The following is a 25,356-nucleotide window of genomic DNA, read 5'->3' on the forward strand; positions in this document are numbered from 1 at the left end:
GGCCAGCCTGAACATAGTGAGACCCTGTCTCAAAAAAAATTAAATATCAAATACTAAATAAAATTCCTTTTCCTATAGCTTTAACTGTGTTGTGTAAGTTGATTATTTGTCTTTCTTCAGAATATTTTCTTATTTTTACATGATTTTGTTTTTCTTTGACTCATGGGTTATTGTAGGACAGTATCATTTAATTTCCAAGCTTACGAGGATATTGAAGTTATTTTAACTGATGATTTCTAGCTTAATGTTACCATGGGTACAATCTAATTTTAGACCTTCAACTTTTACTCAGATTTGTCTCAATGGCTGAGCTTGTGGTTGGTTTTGGTAAACACTTGTTTGAAAAGAAAGTGATTCTTGACTTTGAATCTGTCGTGCTGTAGAGTGAATTGTGTTACTGGTGCTGCCTACGCCTTCTGTTTCCTTAGCTTATGGAGGGGGAGAGTGAGTTTAGTTTTCCAATCGGGAGAGTGGTGTGTCAGGATATTCCATCGTGCTTATGAGTTTGTTCATTGCTTGGGTGTTGATCTGGTCTTAAATATCTTGATGTTACTTTTGCTGGGTACAAATCAATTTGGAATTGTATCTCCCTGGTAGATTGGTTTTATTTATTTACTTATTTTTTGGAGGGGGGCGTTGGTAGTACTGGGAATTGGAGCCAAGGGTGCTTTATCAGAGCTACATCCCCAGCCCTTTTGAATCAGGGTTTCACTAAGTTATCCAGGCAGTACTTGAACTTGAAATTTTCCTGGTTCAGCCTACCAAACTGCTGAAGTGCTAGGCATTACATGCATACGTCACTATGGCCAGTGGATTTAATTTGTTAATGTTGTGAAATACGCCTTTCTCATTGGCTTGGCGAGATAGCTTAGTGGACTAAGTGCCTGCTTAGGCATGCACAGGGACCAGGGTTTGATCCTTGGCACCATATGCTACGCTGATGGCACATGCCTGTAATCCCCTCCAGTGCTAGGAAGACTGAAAACAGAAGGATGACTGTGGGTCTGAGCTGCACAGTGACACCCTGTATTGAATACAAAAAAAAAAAAAGAACTATTTCTTTTTCTAGTAATGCTTGCCTCAGAATCTACTCTAATGCTATGTAGCTACACTAAGTTTCTTCAGTTGAATTTGTAGTATATATGAGCATACACTGAGGTATATATATATATATATATATATATAGGAATTGTGTACATGTATATGCATGTGCATTTACTTTTGAGTTGTCTCAATTAGGTTTTTCAATTAAAAAACTATTTAGTACTGGGTCTACAGGGTTTCAGTACACAGATTGGACTCGTAATGATCCTCCTGTTTTCAGCCTCCCAAGCGCTGGGATTACGGGTGCACGATACCACGCCCAGTCTCAGTCACCAGCCCAGCATGCCCTGGGGGTGGGGCTGGCACAGCACACCAATCTGGCTGGCCCTGTATTATGTTTTGTTGTATAAAGAATAGATATGTGTGTTTTTTGTTTTTTTTTTAACTAGTCTGAAATTATCTTTTGAAAATAATGTGCTTTTTTTTTTTTTTTTTTTAAATAGGTCTTTACTGTGTAGCCCAGGGTGGCTTTGCCCTCACAGCGATCCTCCTGCCTCAGCCTCCAAGTGTTAATTAACATGTATGATTTAAATATACCAGCATACCACTGGGTTTTCCTTTGTTCTGGTGGCTCTGCTCTTCTCCATGAAGATATTTTTAAAAAACATTTTCTATGAAACTGAGGCAAGGGGATCATGAGATCAACACCAGCTTGTATTACGTAGTAAGATCTTGTCTTAAAAAAGCAAAAATCATAAATATTTCATTGTCTTTTGTATTACTTGTTACTATACATTTTTATTGTTCATTTAGTGATTTTCCCACAAGTTATGATATGCAGCATTATGAGTATTGATTATTATAAACTAATGCATAATCACTCCTGAGTAGTAGAAGCTTGGAATACTTCACTCTTGTCCCCTTTTACCGCACTAGCTAGAGCTGCTGTGATCTTTTGGCTTCCTTGTATTACAGACATCACGCAACATGTGCAGGCAGCATTCACTTACACTCACCTACTTATTCTTCTGTGTATTTCTCTTCATTCTGTATGAACAGTTGAAGAGTACATCTTTAAAATAGTCCAAGTGTACTAGGAACCAGTTCATTCAATATGATATCAGAAAATGTGTGTGTGTGTGTGTGTGTGTGTGTGTGTGTGTGTTTCTGGGGAGGTGGAGCCCAGGGCCTTGGACATGCTAGGTAAGTGCTTTGCCACTGATCTTCATCCCTGGCCTGGCCTTCCTTTTTAGTGTTTTTGAGCCAGGGTGGTGGCCTGCAGCTATAATCTCAGTTCTCTGAAAGACCAAGGTGGACTTGGGGAGTCACAAGTTTAAGCCTGGTGGAGTGCCTTATCACGACCCTGTCTCAGAGTAAGAAGAACTGGAAATATAGCCTCAGTGTGAAGGCCCTGAGTTCAACCCCCAGTACTAGCGGGGAAAAGAAGTTTTTGCTGGATAAAGAAATTTTCTTCATATATAAAGTTCTTTTCATCTTTTTGAGACGGTCTCGCTGTGTGCTTCTGGCTGGCCTTGAGTTCACTTTGTAGCCCAGGCTGGTCTCAAACTTGCAATGATTCTCCTGTCTCAGCTTCCCGAGTGCTGGGATTACAAGCATACGCCACCGTGCTGGCTTTTATAAAAAGTCTTAAGTGAGGTGTGGTGGCACACACCCTGTAATCCAACAGTTGGGAAACTGAGCCACAGCCCGAGCACTTGGGAGGCTGAGGGAGGAGAACTGCCATGAGTTTGAGGCCAGCCTGTGCTACATAGTGAGTTCAGGGCTAGCTTGGACTATTTTACAAGACCCTGTCCCCCAGAAAAAGAGTAATTCTAAGAGTTAGAAGGTGTCATTCAGTGGTAGAATACTGTTATGTGTGAAGCCTGGGTCAGTCCTCAGCAGCTGCACCACCACTCCATCACACACAAAAAGAGTCTTAGTGTTGGGGTTGTAGCTTGGTGGAAGAGTATCTCCTTAATATGTATGAGGCCCTCCTAGGTTCAGTCTGCACTGGAGGGAGGAGGAAAAGATGGCAGTTCCTTTCTGCCTTGTTAATACCATTCTGTTGCCTTTTGATGTCATTTGCAGCTGTCACCAAATCAGCTGGCCTGCCTTGTTCTAAGTAGGTGCTTTAGACCACTGAGCCATCTCACCAGCCCTGTCTTATGCTTTTGTTACTGAGAATTTCTTCAGTTTTGGTTTTGAGCAATTTTCATGTTATGTCCTTGAGTATGCTTTTAATTTATCCTGTCCAGGGATTCATAATGTTTCTGGTTTACTTATTTTCTATTCTGCTTTGTGCAGTATGCCACTGAATTCATGCCTTGAAGTCTCAGTTTCAGTTACTGTTATTTATTTATTTGTTTGTTGTTGTTGTTTTGAGACAGGGTCTTGCTATATATTTTTGGGTGGCCTTGAACTCACTATGTAGCCCAGGCTTGCTTCAAACTCATGGCAATCTTTCTGCCTCAGCACCCCGAGTGCTAGGATTACAGACGTGTACCACCATGCCCAGTTCATAAACATCTTTTTAAAATCATTTTGATCTGGTTGTGGTGGGACATGCGTGTACTGTAATTGTAGCCCTCAGGAGGCTAAGGCAGAAGGATTTCTGCAAGTTGGAGTCTAGTCTGGACTATGACAGTGTTTTTCTTTGCGTTGCCCAGGCTGGCCTTGAACTCTTGGCTTAAGTGATCCTCCTGCCTCAGCTCCTAATCAGTGGGACCACAGGTGTGTGTGTACGTGCACTACCACACGGTTTGGCTGGCTTGAGTTGTGGGGATAGAATCACAGCAACCTGAGCCTAACTGCTTTGTTGAAGCAGCCACTTAAAGAACTGAGCTAAGGGGCAGGCCCCCAGATTTATTTATTCTTATTTTATTTTATTTTTTTGGCAGAACCGGGAATTGAACTCAGGCCCTTGCGCTTGCCAGGGAAGCGCTTACTCTACTGAGCCATCTCCCCAGCCCGGAGCTTCATGATTTGCTCTACCATTGAGCCCCAGCCCCAGCCTCCTGTCCCACATTTAAAGACCATTGTTGTTAGCATCTCTGTCCATTCCACTCTATGATGTTGGTGTTTATTCCTCTTAGGTTTGAGTCAAATCTGAATTGCACATGTTTTCCTGTTTTTTTATAGAATGGCAGACAGTGTGTCTGAAGATTTTGAAGATAATTTGAGGCTGAATGATGTCATTTTCCTCCAGATGGGTGACAGGGCCTGTAGGAGTGGGCAGTGTGGAGAATGTGCTCGTGAGTGAGTGTGCCCAGAAGGCTGCCACACAGTACAGTTAGGGGGTCCCCAAAGGTTCCCAGAGCCCCTTGGGGGCCTGCTGCTGAGTGCTACTTGTGCATGGTGGCTTGGAATGATGGAGCAAGATCAGTGCCAGGAAGAGGGCCAGAGGAACCCTGCTCAGCCTAGCCTGGCAGCTAATGGCCCATATTCCTGTCCACAGAATGGGTCATTACCCCTGCCAGTGCTGTGTCTGTGGCTGGTGGAAGAGAAGTGCCTGCTGAGTCTTGGCAGAGTGTGTGTGGAGAACAGGTGACTTCCGACCTGTGGCCTCTTCGAGATTTCTGGGGTATTGTGGCAGGAGGGCTGCTTGGTGGCTAGGTCTTCTTGCGATGAGAGAAGAGATGGTAGCCTTCCTTCTGCAGGTTTCTCCTCTAGCCCAGGGGTGGAGGTGGTTTGGGGAGCTCTGGTGGGAACTTGGAAGCTCAGTCTGGGGTAGGCTGTTGGGTAGCAGAGGTGGGGCTGAGGAAGGGTCTGGTGTGGCTGGAGCTTTGGGTGTGCGCCTGTAGCCTGGGCAGCAGCTGCTAAGTGAGCTCGAGTGCTGGTGGCAGCAAGCCCTTCAGGGAATCCCGGGGAGAGTCTAGGGCATTGGGCCCTGCTGTTCAGCCCCTGAGGGAGTGGAGGTGGTCTCTAGTTTTGTCTTAGGCCCTTGGCACAAACTGGCTGCTCAGGGATGCTCTGTCACAGAGGGGGCTCTGCTGGTGCTAGGCAGGGCCAGGGAGGAGGGGTTGGCCCACATGTGACAAAGTTGGTCTGTAGTGAGGGCAGCTTGCTCCAGCTCTCATAGCCCTCTCTAGGGTAGCACTGTTGTGTGGCCAGCGGAAGAGCAGGGCTGGGTTGACAGGGTTTTGGGTCAGCTCCTCTGGGAACCTGAGTCCCTGTTCCTTGTAGGAACCACTGTGCTCACAGGGGCCTGCTGGCTGACAGGCCATCTACTGTGCCTTCCATTGTACTCCTGGGGCTGTGCCCTCCAGAGCTCCCCAGCGCAACTCCAGCTCCTTGGCCTGCCTTCTCCAGAGGGGATGGGGGCACATGTGGGTGTGGATGGATCCCATCTGAGGATGCGCCCTAACAGTGGGCTCTGAGCTGAGCTCTTCTCCTTCCTTTGCTCCTGGGGTCCCTCTGGTGGCTCTGCCAGGGGCGGGATATGGGCTCTGTGAGTATAGCTGTCCCTGAAAGATCTGGGCCACATGTGTCTCCTCAGCTGCCAGAGCACCTACATGGCATGGGCATCCTAAGAGAGGAGACTGTCCTCTGAGACCTTCTATCCTAGGGGATTTTCTGCTTCTTCATGTCCTGTTTTGTCCAAAGAGGGAGCAGTGGCTCAAGACTGCCAGTGACTACCCCGGCCTGCCGTGCTGATCCCGTCCCTGGGGCACACTGGGATGGTGATTGAGACTGGGCGTGGTGTTGTGCACCTGTAATCCCAGCACTTGGGAGACTGAAAACAGGAGGATCACTACAAGTCCGATCTGTGTAGTGAGACACTGTAGACCCTGTACTAAAGACATTAAAAAAAAGAAAAGAAAGACTGCCAGTGACTCACTTGCTCTCAAGGGCCCTTTTTCCTGTGGGAGACTGGTGTCTTCGCCAGCCATGGGCAAGACAAAGCCTGCTGGGAGGTTGGTGGGGTCAGGAGGGGCAGAGCAGGTACTACTCTTCTAGAGCTTCCTGGGTGTCACCCTGCCCAGCCTTAGGCTTCTCTGGACTCATGGCCTTCCAAATTGAAGATTTGGCCTAAATGCACAGAATTGATGGAATTTGCAAAGGAAATCTATAGCTAGATGCAGTGATCATAAATTCAGCAGCTACTGATCATTAAGTGTCCATTATTTGTGGGCTTACTTAGATGTCTGTCTCCTAGGCCTGGCAGGAAAGAGCCCTGGCCTCAGAGATAAGCTCACTTCTGGTGCTTTTGACTTAGGGATCCACAGGGTTCTGCACAGAGGCAGGGACTGGGCATGTTTGCTTTTACTATGGGTTGGACCATGTAGCAGTAGGACAAGGTGTCTAACTGGCAAGTCACCCTGCTGTGGGTCTTGAGGCTCTGATGTGCCCCTACTTCCACCCTGAGCACTGAGTCCCATAGTCATACAGCCACCAGTACAGAGAAGGTGCTGCCTGTGTGTACGTGGTAGTTGTATACCCAGCGCTCATGGGGTCTGGTCTTTTCTTCCTGGACTGCTGCACTCTTCTGAGGCTATTATGGACTACTTAAGCTACCTTTATTTTTTTAAATTTTTAAAATTTTGTGGTTTTTTTGGTTGTTTTTTTTTTGTTTGTTTGTTTTTGTTTTTGTTTTTCAGTACCAGGGACTGAAGAGCTACCTTTATTGATTCTGTTTTGGTTTTTTGGGATAGGGTCTTACTATGTAGTTCACGATGGCCTTGAGCTCAAAATGTAGTCCAGGCTTGCCTTGAACTCTCAGTGATCCTCCTGCCTCAAAGAAATCTTGGGGGGTGGGGCAGGCAGGCAGGACAGTCTCCAGTGGGTACCTTGTTCCCCTATCTTCTACTGAGAAGTCTGTGGGATAGTGACTTTCCTTAGTAAGCCCCTCTCCTGGGGACCCTTCCTGGGTCTTGGGCCTGAGGTGGCCCAGCATGGTGCAGACCAGCAAGCTGCTTTACCTCCCTCAGCTGCTGTCTGGGTCACACCTTGTCAGGGTATTACAAGGCAAGGGGGAGTTGTAGGGAGGTGTCTGCTTTGAGGACATCGTGGGAGACCACGCACCATTCCCAGAGGTTTTCCCCACCTTCCCTGCTTGGTAGGCGCACCTTGAGGCTTGTTCATGGGCACTTTGTGAAGCCCTGGGCATGGTGCCCTCAGTCCTGACCCCTCACTCCCAAGGACTCTTTGGAGGGTGGATGCAGAGCTGGTGGGCAGGGCCTGTGGTGGTTCGTGGTGTTTAGTGGGCGCCAGGCCTCTGAGGCACCTCAGAGTCTGCCTCTGTGGATCTTCTGCTCACACGTTCATGACGTAGGCCCCTTCCGTGCCTCAGCTGCTGTCTCGGTTACTTTTCTTTCATTGCTGGGACAAAATACCCAGCACCCAGAACTAAGGAAGGAAAGTTTTATTTGGCTCACAGTGGAGGTTTCAGTCCACACTTGGCTGACTCCAAGGCAGAGGGGCACATGCTGAGGCAACAGTTCATGGCAGTGGAACATAGCAGAAGCGAAGGGAGGAGCAGCAGCTGAGGCAGCTTGCAGGCCTCTCTCCCTTCCTTATGTTGCATGCAGGTTACCCACTCTAGGTGGGGCCGGCACTGCAGGCCAGGGATTGAACCCTGGTCACTGCATCTGCCTAAGCAGGCGCTTTAATCCACTGAGCTATCTGGCTGGCCCTAACATTTGACTTTCACAGATTCACTGTTTCATAGGTTTTCAAAAAATATGAATCTAAATTATTTATCGTGGATTTTTCACTGTATCATAGGATTTTGCAGTACCGTACAGTATATGTACGTTGTTAAAATTATGTAAATTTATGAGTTTAGAAAGTAGTCCCCTTCCCTGGGTGGAAGTGGCTGAGACCAGGCAGGAGTGGTGGTGCACGCCTGTAATCCCAGTGCTGTGGAGGCTTAAAGCAGGAGGATCACTACGAGTCTGAGCTGCATAGTGAGGCCCCATACCAAATACATTAAAAAAGAAGGAAAAAGAAAATGATTAAGAACACTAGAAGTGTTTTTAAAAGTGTGGGAAAGATTTATAAGAGTGTGGGAAGGGTTTATAAAGCCTTAAAATATATATAAATACTAAAATAAATATGAAGTCACTACTTTGCTGATTTTCACTTATGGAGGCGGTGCCTGGAACATAATCTCCATGGTAAGTGAGGGACCACTGTAATCACGAACTCCAGAAGCCTGCCCCAGTGACTGCATGAGGCTTTGGGGGGACAGCTACACACAACCATAACAGCCTCCTTGTCAAGAAAAGGGCACAGTCACAGCTCTCGTCAGGCAGCCCAAGCCAGCAGGTTATTCAAGTGCGTATACCCTGCGAGTGCTTCCTGGGCACTCAGCAGCAAGGTGAGCACACTCCTGTTTGTGCAGAAGCACCCTGGAAGGAAATAGTCGGCCTTATGTTAGCAGCATTGCTCTTCCTGAGAACTGTGTGGCTGAAGAGGGGGCTGTGTAGACGTGGTGGTCGTGAGTTTGATCATCTCTGCCTTCTCACCTGCCTGCCACCCTGTAGATCTCCCCTCCCAGGGTCTGCCTGGTGGACCCCACCCAGCACCTTGCTAGCTATACTGTGTGCTGCTGAGCACCCCAACCACCTGTTGGCCCTCTATGGCTGCCCTGGTTGGTAAAGTGGAGGAGGTGTGTGCATTTGGGAAGAGGCTGCTGGTGGTGAGGCCATTTCCTCTCTGATGATGGGCAGGGCCAGGGTCTGGGTGCTGCTCAGGCCTTAGCTGGCTATGGGTGAGCTGCTGGGCAGAGATGACAGCTCTGTTCGTAGTTAGGGCAGAGAATAAGGTTAGGGATGATGGTGGCTTATGCTTAGCTCCTGAGAGGGCCAAGCAGCCTCTTAGTGCAAGATTCAGCCAGGTATTCCCTGTGGGGTTTGCTTTAGACATCTATCTCTCCAGTTCCCCTGTGTGGGGGCTGTGATGTTCAGCAGTTAGGAGTGGGAGAGAGTCAACACTGCTCAGGGAACCCAGCTCTGTCTGAGGGTCTGAGGGCAAGGAGTAGGGCAAGGAGTATTCCCCTGGCTAGCAGGCCTGGCTGTCTCCTAGCAGTCTCTCTGTGCTGTGGGCTAGTCCACAAATTGGTGATGCTGTGTGCTGCACTCTGTGTGTGTGTGTGTGTGTGTGTGTGTGTGTGCGTGCGTGTGCGCGTGTGCGTGTGCGTAAAGCTGAGATAGTAGCAGCATTTTGTGGAGGCATAGATTGGTTGTTCCTGCTTCCTGCCAAATTTCTCGTTGGGCCCTGGGAAGGCCACTCAGCCTCTGACTGTGCCTTTCACATGGCAGGGCCTTTTCTTGATGAGGAGGCTGTTACAGTTTGTTTAGTTGTCCCCCCAAAGCCTCGGGCAGTCACTGGGGCAGGCTTCTGGAGTTTGTGATCTCACTTACCATGGAGATTATGTTCCAGTAGTAAGTGTTGTTCCCACATCTGAGCTCAGAACCATGGGCAGTCTGGGGTTTGTACTGAAGCTGTGTGTGGCACCTGGGATGCCATCCACCCTGAGGAGGCTGGAGCTGGAGACTTTGGTTAGGGGCCGTGCAAATTAATTAGGAGGCCTGCAGCTTGTGGGGGCCTGTGTGAAGATTGATGTGCCAGCCTGCCATGTGAGCTGTGTGCTGAACCCTAACCTTGGTGCTGGCCGCCACCTTAGGCCATAGCACATTCCTTCTTCCTTTCTGCCCCTCCCCTGTCCTTCCCCTTTCTCCCTTTCTCCCAAGCCCTTGCCTAGGAGGATCTCACAGGTGATTATGCCCTATACCTGGCCTAATGTGGCGCCTGCTGGTCCCTGCTTTGTAGCTTCAGCAGCCTCTTTGCTGTTAGGGTGCTTGGTAGACATGGGGGCTAGGGCAGGGAGGCATTACTGCTGGCCAGGGGGTATAGACTTCTGGGGCTGGAAACTCCAGGGAACAGAGTTGCTGTGCTGCCCCCCCCCCCCCAATAGTGGCTCCCTCCTAGCTGGTGCGCTAGTGCGGCATCCTTGCAGTCAGGGGAGCCCTGGCTCACCACAGTGGCTTCTGCTGGACTGAGAGTGGATGGCCTTTGTAGGCTTCTCAAGGACCCCAGTCTGTGCTGCCAGTTCATTACTACAGGCAGTTCTTATTTACACAAATGTGTATGCACATATGTGTGTGTGTGTGTGTGTGTGTGAAAGTACAAGTAAGTATATAAATGCTGCTAGAAGCTGTGACATGAGCAAGACCTTTTCTGAGAATGTCCCTGTTCTGCCGTATCTGGCTGTCTTGGCAGGCCTGTCTGGTGTGTCCACAGTGCAGGCTCACTGACTGAGACTGACTCGTGAGGGGCTTAGGGTGAAGGTGGCAACACACATAGGCCCCACTCATTGCCTTGCAGTCTTGCCCCTCTGGCCACCAGAACGGCCAAGAGTGGCCCGCAATGCAACTGAAGAGTGGGCAGCAAAGTCTTTGGGGCCTGAGGGGAACATAGCAGTGGGGTATAGCTTCCCCTGTCATGGCTGCTTTTTATAGAAGTAGGCTGATTTCCCGACTCTTGGAAACATCTTTACCTGGTTCTGACTCAGGATGCAGAGGGCAGTTGCAAGAGAACGCCAGGCTGTGGTGAGCAGGTCCCTCTGCCCGTGTGGGAACCGCCTGGTAGAGGTGGGACCGCAGGCTGTCGGCCACTCTGCCCTGTGGTCTGTCCTCTTGACCTGGAGGCTAGCCTGTGATGGCTAGGTGGAATTTTCAGTCATAGGCTGCAAAGAGTGGCACCTTGCCAGTTGGAACTGTGGCTTCCTGGGTCAAGCTGAGGATGATTCTTGGCCTGGAAGTCCAGTGGGATCACCTTGGCACTTAAGCAGTTCAGATTCCCGGGTACCTCCAGAGATACAGCCTGGCCCAGGAGCCACCTGCCCCGTGGCTCACTTGGAAGGGCCTGAAGCCCCTTGTCTGGGGCTCCCTGACAGCTGTCTTGCTGTGGTGATGAGGGCTCATGGAGGGGCCACCTCCTAAGGCCTGTGCCCAAGACCTGGCGGGGAGGGCCCAGGGGCCCTGCCTGTAATCCAGTAGGCGTGTTTCTTGCCCCTGTGTGCTGGGAGCCTGGCTGGCTCATGGGCGTGTGTGCAGGTGGGATCCAAGCTGCCAAGGGAGGGAGCAGAGGTGGCAGAGACTAGAAACCGGATCAGCCCCGTCACACAAGCTGGGCTCATGCTGTATAAGGACAGGCCAGCTTGCGAGGCTGGTTTGTCTCCTCCCATGTGTTCTGCCACCTCTGGGCCTTAGGCTACAGCTGGGGGGGGGCTCTGTAGTCCAGGTGCCAAGAGTCAGTGCCCAGAAACGAGATGAAGAGGCTGTCGTGATATAGCTGGGGCTCCCAGCCCGGGGAACAGACCTCCTTGCCCAGGTGTACCTTAGGACCTAAAGTAGGTGCAGGCCACCCTCCAGGCAACTTGGGGTCCTGAGAGCTGACTGGGTCTGAGAGGGGCAGCCTGGGCTGCTGGGGAGGTGGGGCGAGCTTGAACTTAGGACAGTCACTCACGAGCACATGCCCACCATAGTCCCCATCTCTGAAGGAAGTTCTAGAGGGTGAGGTGACTGGCCGCACATTTGACTGCACACCTCTAACTGGGTCCCAGTGAACCCTTCCTCTGTTCCTGTGTGCTGTGCTCTCCTCCATCTTGGGGGTCCAGGATGTGTGCATGTCTAGGTGGGCTTCTCTGGTCTCCAGCAGTGGGTTGCACCACCTTCCCTTCCCTCTACTGCTTTTGAAGTTGGGTAGAGTGATGATTAAAAGAGGAGGAAAGACCCACCCTCTGTAATCTATAGGGACTGTCATGCAGCAAACTACTCCCATTTCATACAGGCAGGTCAGGTGTCGGCATGCGATCGATGGCTCGCACACAATAATTACAGGAACTAGCGGCTTGTGTTGCTTGAGTGACTTTAGGAAGAGTAGGGTCTCAATCTTCCCTCTAATAGGGCTCTGACAGTCTCAGGCGGCGGTGGTGGCAGCTTCGGTGGTGGCTTCGGTGGTGCTGCATCTGCAGCTGACAGTGTTGTCATTAAACACCAGGTAGTGTGGAACAACAGAGAACACGGATCTCGTATGGGGGACAGGGCAGCTGACAGCAGTTATTTATCATCACAGAGCTGCCCAAACCTCCTTAGACTGCCCTGCAGACTGCTGCTGGGGGTGACGTATGGCCCTGTCTGGGCTGCTGTTGTGATTTGATAATCTGTAAATGTTTGTCAAAGATGAATTCCCTATTTCCATGGTGCTGCGAGGAAGGCTGGTAACAAGGTGGCTGCGGGCTGTGTGGTTCCGGGCCAGGGCTTTCCCATCCTATGGGCAGTCGTGAATGCTGAGTGACCTGTGAGGGATTATCACCAATGCCCTAGGCCTGGCTCTTCCCACTTTCCCTGTGGGGAGTAAACAGGCATGTGTGCATGTATGTGCACACATGTGTATTTGTGTGTCCCCTGAGCTGATTCTGACAGCCAGGAGGTCTCTCCCTGCAGCTGCCCTGGTGACTGCAGCGTTTCCTTCTGTGCTGACAAGGCTTTGATGCAGGCTTTTCTGCCAGTGTGGGATCCTGGCAGGGCCTTTCTAGCAGCTAATGAGCCTGCCGTCTGTGATCTGCCTTGCTAAGAAGCCCGCTGCTGTTCCCAAGGGGCTGGCTAGATGCTTTGGCCTCTAGTGGCCTGAAGGTGCAGAGCCAGGTTGTGTGAGTGCACTCAGTCCTGGCTGCCCTGTCGCTCTGCCTGTGACCACCACCAGACACGAAAGCCTAAGCCCTCTGTGTGCAGCGGGTTTGTTCCTGTGTTTAAAATGCTGGGAACCATCAAGTACAGGAAAAGTGGAGTGATTTATTAGACTCATAAAAATTCATACTTTGTGACTCCAGTCATCCTACATCTGAAGCTTGTTAGAGCTCAGTCCCTGGCAGCTCCCGCCGAGCCAGGATGGGGGTGGGGCGCTTACCAGCTGCCCCCTGCCTTAACTGCCATCCTGGCTCATTTAGAGAAATGGACTGGTTCCTGGAAGCACGTGAACAACAATTCTTGAAGGACAGATAGGCACATGGGGGTCTGTATCCTCACAGGTGAGCAGGAAGTCTGAGGCATGGCTAGTGCTGCTGTACCTGAGGGTCCAGGCTGAGACTGGCCAGATGCTGGGCCACTGGGAGTGTCAGGCCCTGGGAATGGCTTCAGGCTGTCAGTGCACATGTATGCGAGCACAGGTAGGAGTCTGTGGGGGCAGGTGGAAGTGGTTGGGCAGTCATAGCACTTGTCATGGGTGGGGCATGGCACGCCTCTGCCTTTGTGCTCAGGCTTGTGGCTGTGGCACTGAGACCCTGTCATGTCCTTGAGATGACCCTGCAAAGGCTGTGTCCACTTGATCTGGTGTGAGCCCTTATGCTGAGTACCATGGACAGGCTGCCTTCCACCTCTGGGCCTGCGATCTTCCCCTCAGTGCACTGAGGGGCCCGTCAGCTTGGTCGTGTGGCTATCACTGTGCACACTGTGTGAGGACCTGAGGAAGAGCACACTTCCCCCTTCTGTGATTGACTGGCCAGGACCTGGCAAAGACTGTCTTCCCCTGGGCCCTTCCCTCCAAAATGGGAGGGGGGGTCCTGGGTGGGGGAAGGTTGGGTTTCCTGCGACACCTGTCTTGATTCTGCTTTCCTCACAGCTGTGGGATCCCCACAGCTTGCCCGTGCCACCAGCAGGGAAGCAGGTGTTATGCATGAGCAGCCTGAGACCCATGCTTATTAGTGCTGATCACTGTGTCCCCTTGCTGTGCCCTAGGGGCCCTGCTGCTTATTGCCATGTGGAGAACTGGAGGGGCTGTAGGTGGAGCTCAAAATCAGCCACAACTGCCCACGTGGGTGTTTGAGCAGAAGGCAAAGGCTGGACGGGATGGGATCAGGTAGGGAAGGGGCCTCAGGAGAAGGCCTGGGCCCAGGCCAGAGAGTGACCCTTGTGCTTCTTCGGTGTGTGGTGGTAGGAACGGGTACGTGGGGTGTAGCAGAGGATTAGAGTTGATTCCTTGAGCACCCAGGGCCCAGGGGGAGGATGTGTCTGCCAGCTCGTACCAACAGGGCCTGGTGCATGCCTCAGCTCTGGAGCTAATGTACACAGGAGCACCTGAACCTGGCTGTAGGCAGGTCACACTGACAGAAGCAGTGGTGGAGGTGGTCAGTGACCTGGCAGTCAGATGGGTTGGGAGAATGAGACACACAGAAGACCCTGTGGCTTCTAGCTTTGTGGGAGATGGCCATGTAGTCCCCTGCTTTACCTGGTTCTGTGGGAACTGGACCATTGGTTTTGCACTCTCTGGGTGCACTCCTAGGTGGTGAGCGCAGGCTCCCTGCCTGATCTCCTGGGCAACGCTCTTCCCTCCACTGCCTCCAGAGCACCATGCCCCAGACCTAACGTGGAGAAACTTGGGTTGGCTCAGCACAGGATTGAGGCCATTGCAGGAGTGAGAACTTGTGCCCTCGGCCTAAACGTGTACAGAAACCACTCAGCTGTGAGATCAGAAAATGACCACAGGTGGTACATGTGCACGTATGTTCACTCGAGGGTCCAGGCAGGAGCAGGCCTGCTATGCGACATCCCCACTGGGGATGAGCAGTGGCTGGGGTGGGGGCAGTGGAGCTGGGGTGTGGCAGACTGGGGAGAAGCAGGCCTGAGCCAGGGAAGGCCCTTGGTGGCACCTGGGAGGGGAAAAGAGAGCAGGAGAACCGGGACAGATGGCTCAGGTGTCCCACAGAGCATAGTGTTTTGCGGATCCCTACCATGACACAGGTGCCAGAGCCCGCTCTTTTTTATTGACTGCCTCCTGTAAGTGATGTGTACCTAGGGCCCCTCCTATAGCCTAGCCTCAGACAGGGCCCTGCTGAATTGACCCTTGCTGTGGAGCTGGTTGAGTTACACTGGTCAAGGATTGCTACTGCTGTAGTTGTCACCGTAGCTGGGCCTTGCAGTGGCTCCAAGTCCTGGCTGCCCTGACTACCCCAAATGGGTGTAGTGTGGGCTATGATATGCCGTTCTGGCTGGGGTGCCACAGGGCTTGAACCCAGGCCTTGAGTAGCAGGTAGGTCATGCTGGCCCAAGCCTCTCCATCACAGGAGCACCACTCTCCCTCTGCCGCTCTTAATGAGAGGAAATCTTGCTGACATTGCCGTTATTCTAACTGCAGTAGTGGGCACTGTGCTCCGCCAGCCCACAGGCTTTGCAGACAGCTCAGATGTACGTCACGGTTTTAAATGCAGCAGCAGAGCCCTCAGAAATGTATGCTGGCATTCTGCTTAAAATTTTGTGGCCATTTTTCCAAGAGTGCAATTCAGCAGTTGCTCAGGAAGATGCTGCCTGATGGGTCCCCACATTGTCCTTCCCACCCTGCCGGCTCTGCAGAGCTGGTCCCAAGTGCCATTTTCCTGTGCCTCCATCCGTGTTTAGTATGCAACCTGTCTGCAGCAGCCTGGGGGACTGGGGGGAAGGACATCAGCTACCTGGATACCTGCAGGCAGCAGCAGGGGAGATGGGCTTTCCACCTTTCCCCTAAGACCTAAGAAGGGCAGTTGGGTGGCATGGCAGCCTCCTCTGTGTGCTCTCTCTGGCCACCAAGGGTCTAGCCTACAGAGTTCAGGTCCTTGCTGCTCTCTGGGTTTTGCTGTCCAGGCCTAGCTGTCTGGCCTTTTCTTTCTCTGTTCTCTAGGCCCAAGTTGGTAGAGACAGGACAGTCATCTAGGAGGGGCCCTGGGCCTTGCAGGTGCTTGCTGAGGGCCTGGTGGGCGTATGTCAGCCACAAGGCACGGTTTGCCAACCCTAGCTCCCCTCCACTCAGCTTCCCTCTGCATTTCTGCTGGGAGCCAGGAAACCCTTGCCAGGACTGTTCTTGTTTCTCAGAGTCTCTGCACCTTTCTGGACCCGGTTTACGTTCAGAAGCTTCTACCTTCTGCTTCTTCCTAACCAGATCAGAGTTGGCTGTGGAGAATGTACCTGGCACCGCTGAACCCTGGCTGTCGTAACAGTGAATTAGGGATTAATTGTAACACATGTGCTGCTAGGAGAATGCCTGTGCTATGGCCCTGGGGTTCTGCAGCTTTAGGGATAGGGGTGTAGCCTCTTCAGCCTGGGCTGGCAGGAATGCTCCCTGAGGCTCCTGTGACTGACCTTGGCAGTCAACCCCTGAGCCCAGGGTGGCAGGGATGATCCCTGAGGTGGAGGAAGAAGTCTTGCAGTGTGGGTGGGTGTAGAAGAGGACCTGACTTGCTGCCTGGTGACCTGTTAGGGGCACTTGCCCACATAGTGATTGGTGTAGCCCTACCCCTGCTGGTGTGTGGTTCTGGGGCCTCATCCCCCCAGGCTATCTGTGAGCCACCTGCCTTGGGGTACACAGGAAGCTTCCGCCACTGTTCTGCCAGCGGAAGGGCTCATGGCTGCTGCTTGTCCCTCCCTGCCTCATGATCAGGTCACGTCACCTGGGCCCTGGGCACTAGCACAGGCCCTGGGCTGGTGCAGAGCTGGCATTTCATTAGAAGCTGGAGTGAGAGGGAGAAAAACGACCTTCTTGACTACCAGCATTGGTACAGAGTGAGTTGGATATATGAAAGTTGCCTTTGGCTGGCAACATTGTGGCCCATCAGGGCTGTCCTGCCAGAGCCTGAGGTAGGAGTGGCCCCAGGACCTCTTGTCAGTTGGGGGACTAGGGACCATGGGAGAGGACAGGAAGGGAGGATGGTTTATAGTGCAGGACAGCAAAAATCAATGTGGCTTCTGTATGGGCTGAGCCACAACAGCCTTTTAAAGCTGTTAGCCAGTGAAGGGTATAGACAGTTTGGAGATATTGAAGAAGTGTCAGGGTAGCTGTTGATAAAAAGCAGATTAGGCAATATACAAAGAAAGTTGAATCATACTGAATTAGGGACAGAGAGCCTGGCTGGCAGAATGCCTGCAGCGCTACAGCACGGCAGCTCCAGACTGTCCCGGTAGCCTGGCTCCCTCAGCCTTGGGGGGGGGGGCGGTCCCTCAACCAGGGCGGCACTGCTGACCTGACAAGCTGGCACAAGGAATCTGGGGATGCCTGTGGCTTTCCCCTGGGGCTGGCCCCCTGCCTGGTCTGTCACTGGTGCTGTTGCTCTCAGGAATTTGGCAGGTGTCTGGGCTCCTATTAGATACACCATATTCTCCTCTTGAGCCCTACTTCTCTTGTCCCATTGGCACGAGTGACTCCTGTGACTGTTCTTGGCAAATTCTGTGCTCAGGTGCTATGCTCCACCCTTTTCCTCAGCTACCACCATGCTCTTAGGACAAGGGTTTCTAGAACTGGGCAGTTTCTTTTTTTTTTTTTTTTTTTTTATTTATTTGAGAGACAGAGATTTTTTTTTTGCGGTACCAGGGATTGAACTCAGACTGTTGCGCTTGCCAAGGAAGCGCTTATTCCACTGAGCCATCTCCCCGGCTCCCAAGAACTGGGCAGTTTCTTGGGCTAGATCCTTGCAGTCTTCATGCCAGGCCGTTCACTTCAGTACTGAGGCCCTGGTACGCCCACCTTGAGCCCACTATTAGAAGGTCTGGTGGGAGGTGGACAGGAAGCTGGGGTGCCAGCCTGGGCCAGGATTGAAGGCTTTTGGGTCTTTGTCTCCTATAGGTGGGTGAGGTCCCCATTCATTTTCCTCTGTTCTTTCCTGCTGGAGCTGGTGCTGCTTGTGTTGGCTGGTGGGGACTGGACAGACCAAGGACGCTCACCTTAGCTCTTGGTTTGGTATAGTGCAGGAGGGCAGGTGCAGCCTCTCTGGGTTGGCAGCCTCAGGCAGCTTTTGCACAAAGCAGTAGTTCCACTTTCATCTTATTCATTAACTAGTTGTGAAATTAGCAACTCATTTTCTTCTAGTTATTTCCCTTTGAAGTTCCATAAAAATTGGAACTGCCTCTCAACTGCTGCCTGCACTAAAACAGAGTGTGAGCGTGACCTCTACCTGCATCCTGCCTTCTGGGAGTCCTCCCAAGGAAGGAAAGCCAGGTCAGCGGCTCTGCAGATTGAGAGCAGCCTGTGCCGGGTAGGAGCAGACTCCTGGGCTCCCAGCTTCCTCCCTTCCCGTAGCACCTCCTTAGGGATAAGGTACTCAGTGAGTGGCCCTCTCAGTGTGCCCTTGGCTGCCTCTACCCAACCCCCAGTGATCCGGGGGTGGGGAGGCCAGAGGTCAGCACCCCAGTGCCTCAGGCGGGAGCTGGAGCCCTGCTGATAGATGGGGCTCATATCCCATTCAAATATGATGCCAGCAGTTTTTCTGTAGTTTGTCTTCCATTGCGGTAGTAAAGTTTTTAATTAGGAAAGCTAATGAGATCGATTAGTCATTAGAAGTGACCTCTGGACGGCGGGCGGAGAGGGCTGCATGTGTGGGCCTGATAACGCGGCACGGGCATCATCGGCAATAAAGGCGCAAGGGGCTTGATTTGAGTGAAGCGTGCCATGGGGGATACATCATGCGGAGGAAAAAAATTACAACCCTGGGAGTCTGTAATGAAGGGAATTAAACCAACATCCTATCTAAATAACATGATTATCTACACAAAACCCCTCAGCCAGTAAGGAGGGGTGCGCTGCCCCTGCTGTGTCCTTAGGGAGGAGGGCTGAGGCTGTTCCTGACTGTGCTGCCTTGGCTGGCCTGCAGCCCTGTGGCTTTGCTACCTGCTGCCTACCCTGGGAGGGACTGGCCTCTCTTTAGCATGCCTTTCTGGGTTACTGTGCACCAAGCACAGCCTTAGGAGCCTTTGCTCATACTGGTTGCATTTCAGTCCTCATGTCTGCCTGTTCAGCTGTACCTGTCAGGTTATTGTCAGGAGCACATCCAGGACAGATGGTGATATGAGTTGCATAGAGAGGTACATGTGGGGGTTGTGACCCCACTTGGCAGTGGCATGGACTACATCCTGCTGTCTAGGAGTCCCTACCCTTAGACTTCACCGTAGGGAAGGTATGGGAAGCATCTTGTCCCTTGAGCAGTGATAAGAGGTCATCTTCTAAAAGGTAACCTACTTGTTCTCTTGTATTTTGTTGGTGTGATAATTGGGCACTAAATATATAAGATACAGAAAGTTAGGAAATTGCAGCTGTTGTAGGCAGAAGGTCTTACTGCTAGGGCTCATCAGTGGGCAGGAGTGTAGGGAGGCTCCAGACCTCAGCCTTGGTGCTGTTGTTTCCTTCAAGCTGACCTTGCTAGATAGGAGCTGTGCTGTGAGCAGTGGGTGAAGGGATCTTCCTGGAAGAGGAAGTAGCTGCTTTCTGTGGACTGACGTCACTGGAAGGTGATTTTAGCTAAAAGGACCTTGTGTCCTGTTGGGAAATGGGAGTGGAGTCCAGCCAGATCTCTGGGCTCCCTGGTCCAGGCTCCAGGGTAACACAAATCCCTGCTCCTTCCATGAGGGGTGTGCATGGCTCTGGAATGTGCATCCTAGTGGCAGCTATGAGCAGCCTGGGAAACCAGCAGGACATGGTCAGAGTGGCTGCAGGTTGGCAAGTGAGTGGCCTGAAGCTTCTCTGCAAAAGTGAACACTGGGTTGGGGATGGCAGGTGGAGGTCTGAGCTCTGTTCTTATAGACACACCCCCTACAGATGCTGCCCAACTGGACCAGGGCTTCCAGGCAATGAGGTCAGCCCAGGGTTATTGATAACCTAAGGTGTCTTGTGTTTGCTGGCTCTTAGTTGGAACAAGCTACTATTGATTTTCATTGGACTCTCTTTGCTTGTAAGACCTTGAAAATTCAATTCAACAAACATTTATTTATTGATGCCCACTGTATACCAGGCTTCCCCTGTATCCCAAGTGTGTTGGGAGGTAGAAGTAAGAAGAGCTAAAGATCTGCTTTGATCACACAGGAGGACCAGGGAGGCTCAAAGGAGGCTCAGAAGGACAGAGAGACAGATGGAGTAGGGACAGAACTAAGAATAGAGATTGAAAGGGGGACCTGTTACTGGGGTTTGATGGCAGCTGTCATCCAGATGTTGCTTTGGCCTCTGGTTCCTATCTTTAGTCTTTGGGGCCAGCAGTGATCTTTGTACTGAGCCCCATTCCCCCTGACTCAGGTTGAACATATACAGCCTACAGTCCATCCCCTCAAGGGTCTGTATTTGTGGCAGACTCTTTGGGCTAGCTAGGCTCTGGGGACTCTCAGGAGGACTTTGGCCTTGTATTCCTGTCTTGCCCAACATGTGGGCTAATGGAGAACCCAGTAGATGTGAGGGACATCTGAAGGTGGGGCTCTTGCCAACATATGGACAGGGATGGGCAGTTGTGTTTCTTGCTTTGTGTGTAGAAGTGTGGTGGTGTTGAGGTCTCATCTCTGAGGACTGATGGCCAAGGTGTTGTCTAGGAGGCTGGGCTATGAGAGGTCTGTTGTACCGGCCTCTGGGTGAGGAGTCTTCAGAGCTTCCAGCTCCTGATCGTATGGGTGTATAGTATTGAGAGCTCAGGGGGCAGACAAGGATCCCCAGGGCAGGAGGAAGCTGTGTGTAGATTGGAAGGGAGCAGATGCCACCTGGGAGGGCTGGGCAGCGGCTTCTACTTGGAGGATGCAAGCATGAGAGGTGGCCGTGTTAGCTTTAATTATCTGGGCAGTTAGAGCTGTACATTATGAAAGTTGGGCAATTAGACACGTTCCTCGAAGCTGTAGAGAAATTGCTGGCTATCAAGTGGAAAGGAACTGAGCCAGAGCAGATCCCTACTAATTGCATGACACATTCAGCGAGAAAGCAGTTGTGGATATCATCCTACAGAATGTTATGAAAACAGTGATTAAACACATAAATCTGTCTGGCACCAGAGTGGGGTAGTACCAAGAAGAAGAGGTGAGCGCTCAGTGTCCCTCTCGTGTGTGCAGGGACAAGGCAGGGGCTCCCCTGGCACTAGCTTTCTGGGCCCAGCATGGAATTTGAGGTCCGAGGATTCCTAGTGTGGGTGCTCGCCCACGAAGCCTAGTCAGCCAGGGCCTGCCTTGCTGGGCTTCTTGCTTCCTGTGAGGGCAATCACTCAGTGTCCCTTTTTGGCCTGTCAGGCAGCCATGAGGATATATAGGGTCTGGACCCTGCTCTTCTGACAGCTACAGTAAACTTCTAATTTTTTAATGAAGTTTTGGCATGTATATCATTTTTTTGTTTTGTTTTGGTGGAACTGGGGATTGAACTCAGACCCTTGCATTTACCAAGGAAGCACATATTCCACTGAGCCATCTCCCCGGCCCAAGGAGGAGACCCCCAGTGCTGCTGATTTAAATGAGGTTCTGCTCTGACAGGACAAAAAAAAATTAAAATTAAAATTAAAAAAAAGATGCAAAGGAAAGATCATTTTGTATTTATATATACAAAATAGGATAAATTTATAGCTACTTTCGCTTAACTCAATGAGAAGAAAGAGGTGTACTAACAGTGTTTGGACAGAATATTCTGTCTGCTTCTTGTACTGTGGATAACTACTAAGAAGATAACAATGTACAGTGTATTGACTATCAAAACTGTCCTATTAATCAGCTGTGAAACTCATTCATATTTATTTCTCAATAAAAAAAATAAATATTAAAAAAAATGAAGTTCTGATTTTTTTTTTTTTTTTTTTTGGTGGAACTAGGCATTGAACTGAGGCCCCAGCGCTTGCCAGTCAAGCACTTACTCCACTGAGCCATCTCCCCGGCCCTGACAGCTACAGTAGCCAGCTCTGAGCGTGCTCCCAGCTCTGTGTGTGTGTGTGTGCGCGCGCGCGTGCACACGCACACATGCGCACGTGATGGGCTCAGGTGGGAGGTGATGGAGTTCTCTACTTGCAGAGGAGGTATCAGAGAGGCCAGCTTTGAGGGCCTCCTCACCGGCCTTGCCATGGTTGGCCTCTCTGACCCCTGCATGTGCCTTGGGTTTTCTCTACAGTGTCCAACACACACACCCTGCGGACTCCACCTACCAGCAAAGTGATCAAGACCCGCTACCGCATTGTCAAGAAGACTCCAGCTTCTCCTGTCTGCACCCCACCCTTTTCTCTGCCCTCCTGGCGGGCCCGGCGGCTCTCACTATCCAGGTAGGAAGATCTTGTCCAAACTCCTGAGGTCCTGGGCATCAGGCTTTCTGTATATCATGGACAGCAAATTGGGACCTGATGGATGTAGGAATCAGTCCTGTCCCTGGGAACTGTGCGGTATCCAGCATGTTAGCTGGCAAACAGCCTAATTATTCTATTCAGCTGTTGGTACACCAGATATATAGTCAGCCAGCACATATCGTGTACATGGAGGCGCTTAGGTGCATTTGCACTTGCATGCAAATGTATACTCACTGCTATTGTTAGCAAGCCTGTTAGCTGGTGGGGGCTCATGTACTGCAGAAGCAGCACCACTCATATAGTTGGGGCCCCCATGATGAATTGCCTCTGGTCATCCAGGGGTTAGAAACTAATGAGCAGGCTTTCTAGAAGTCACCAATATATGCATAGTTGGGGTAGTAATTTGGGGCTCCTGCTCATCCAGTCTGAGCCACTTCTTGCAATTCTGTCCTCAGTGCATGCTGGCCTTCCAGTGGCTGTTGTGCCTGAGAACAGTAGGGAGGGGGCATCCTCTCTGAGGAGTATTCTGTACCTGCCTTCTGGGGGCCCCTTTTGGGAAGGCTCTGACTCCCACTGATGGAGATGGCCCAAGCTCTGGATTCCAGGAAGCTGGTAAGGGCCTCTTCCTTTACCAAGCCAGAGATTTCTCACCTCTAGTTCTGGGGAGGGGTGGCAGCTCTGTGGGCAGTGGGAGAGCTCAGTCTTAGTGGAGCCACAGGAGCCAGAGATCACAGGGTAAGCCTCCCAGGCCGTGGGGCACATCCAGGGGCCTGCTACCTGTGGATAGTAGCTGCCTCGCCATTGTTTCTGCTGCTGACCGGACAGTTGCAGGCCTGAGGTAGCTACTGGGGCTCTATCAGGCCGTGTGGATACCACATAGCTTGGCCCTGTGGCCTGTGGCAGGTGAGCCTACCTGGCTCGTCTGTCTGAGGCCTACCACCTCTTCTTTCACGGCAGGCCACACTAGGGTTGCCTCTGTTGCTGACTGTTCTGGAGGCAATAGCTAGAAGTATATTTTAAATTAATTTTACTGCACTTTTGGTAATATTTTTGTTTTAAATAGATTTATAAGCATCTTGGGGGCTATTTCTACAAATTTATGAAGATAATTTTTACTCTCTCGATAAGGTTAAATTTACACCTGCTATTTCCATATTAATTCACATTGCTAAGTGGATCTAATTTTCTTCCGTTCCTCTATCTGGTGAGCATGGCCTTTCCTAATGCAATTTCCCCTTCACTAAATCACTGTGATCGGGAGTCATGATCGAGCTAAATTAACTTAAATTAATTTACTTAATAAGAGCCCCAGATCATCATGAATGAGGTTCAGATTTATTGATTCTTGGCTCCTAAGAACCTCCCCTTCCTGTAGTCAGCATTTGGCCTGATGTCCCTCCTCTCCCAGAGCCTAGCTTGGAGCCTGAGGTAGGCCTGGGGGACCTAGTGTATCTCTCCCTCTTGCCTCCAAGGGCAAGGAGATCCCAGGTTGGGACCATTACAGGGTCAGTACCCAGACTCTAGTGGGTCGAGAGAGTCCCAGAGGAGACAGGTAGCCAGTGTACCCTAAGAGCTGATGCTGAAGAGGTCCAGCCCAGTGGGCACTGTGTAGTGTGCTGCAGGGCTGTGTGCTGTCCACAAGGCAAGAAGCAGCCAGTTCAGCCAGTCTGTTCTTTCTAGTCTCCCTTTCTTTCAAAGGTGATGCCTGGTGTGGTTACACCATGAGTGTGGTTGGGCAGGAAAGGTGCTGCCCTTAGGCAGTTCAAGTCCATTGTCAGTGGCCTGGCTATGGTGGTGGCCTGAGCACTTCCCTATGAGTGGAACCACAGGGACGCTGACCCAAGATGGGTGTGGCAGCTGAAGGTGTGTGGGAGGCCCTTTCCTGACTGTCTTTCCTTGGTCCTGTCCAGACCCTTGTGGGGTACCCGGGACCTGTGGGGGCATAAAGATATGGGGAGCTGAGCTGAGGGCTGCAGGTCTCAGGAGAGCCTGTCAAGAATGGCAGTTGCAATACACTGGGCCTCCCAGGCCCAAGGTTACTGATGCACTGGTGTGGCTGCTGGCTCAGCAGAGTGGCCGCCAGCCAGCTGCCCAGCCTGCTGTTGACTGCATGTGCCTGGCTTGTTGAGGCAGCAGAAAGGGCCTGTCTCTGGGACAGTAGCTGAGCTGGTGCCTGCCTCCCTGCCAACTTTGTCCCGTCGGAGCCAGAGGCCACTTGCATGTACTGTGACCTCAGCCCCACCACAAGCCCATTTTCTCTGTCAGCAATAGGAACAATTGGCTGGATCCAGGCTACCACAGACTAAGGGCTGCCCCAATGGCAAGAATATGGGGCTTCCCACCAGACTTCCCTCGGTTCCCCCGCTCTTTCCCCCACCATGGGAGGGAATATGGTCCTATAGGGATTGGTGGGCATTCTGGAAGCCTCATTGGGCAGATTTGGAGACTGGCAGACACATGTGGGAGGTGCAGTAGGGTGCCAAGTGATAGTGGGGGTATGGGACAGCTTTTGCCCACCCTTTGCACACCTTGCCTGTGGTTGGAGGTTGGACCACTCCAGGGAACAGGGAAGCCCCAGTGGGCTGAGTGGCCAGGGGCATGCCTTTTCTTTGCAAAGCCTCAGTTTTTCTGATCTGTGCTTGAAAAAGAATCTGTTTTCTTCAAGGTGGCAGAGAGAACAGGTGGTAAATACGGAAGCCATGGGCAACTGAGTGGCAGAAAGGCTCTTAGTGTCTAGGCTGGGCTAAAGTCCCTAAGTCTACTGCCTAGGGACTGTCAGTTGTCCAGATCCTGAGCAGGGCTTCTTGGCAGGTTGTATTCAGTTGAGCCCCACCAAAGAGCCGGGTGTTCTTGGCATGTCCCTGTCATCTTTGGGGGAAGGCTGCCAGGCTTGGAGTCTGGTGAAGAGCCTAGAATGATGGAGACTGAAGAGAGGACAGAGAAGTAGTAGTGCCGTCTGTGTGAACGTGGGCAGGTCCTCTGGAGCTCCTCTGGGCCTCTGTGGCAGTCTTCCTTGTCCTGCCCCAGGTTTCCTTCACACCGCTCCCTTCCTGTCATTCCCTGCTGCATGGCAGGATTCATACCCCAACCCTGCCCCTGGCCATTGCTACAGAGCCCTCAGGTCCGGTCCCTCTGCAGCTCTTGTTCTGCTGGGGAGGCAGGAGGGCCTTAGCAGCCTGGACTGTTAATGCTGCTTCTGTTTTGGGAAGAAGGCACAGGGTGATTTTCCTGTTCTCCTTCTGGAAGTACCAGAATGTTCTTTTCCAGAACCCACAGGCAGCACCAAC

At 51.5% G+C, this 25,356-nt stretch overlaps 1 protein-coding gene across 2 annotated transcripts in view; it reads left to right on the forward strand.

Annotated features, from left to right (window-relative positions):
• Zc3h3 (zinc finger CCCH-type containing 3) overlaps positions 1–25,356 on the forward strand; it is a 92,731-nt gene that overhangs the window by 14,659 nt on the left and 52,716 nt on the right. For both annotated transcript variants that reach the window (XM_004638910.3, XM_023723938.1), the window contains exon 4: positions 21,901–22,048. In XM_004638910.3, coding sequence (XP_004638967.2) covers positions 21,901–22,048 — 148 coding nt within the window. The remainder of the gene's footprint in view (positions 1–21,900; positions 22,049–25,356) is intronic.

Source organism: Octodon degus, unplaced genomic scaffold (assembly GCF_000260255.1).
Source record: "Octodon degus isolate 3935 unplaced genomic scaffold, OctDeg1.0 scaffold00104, whole genome shotgun sequence".
Lineage (NCBI taxonomy): Eukaryota > Metazoa > Chordata > Mammalia > Rodentia > Octodontidae > Octodon > Octodon degus.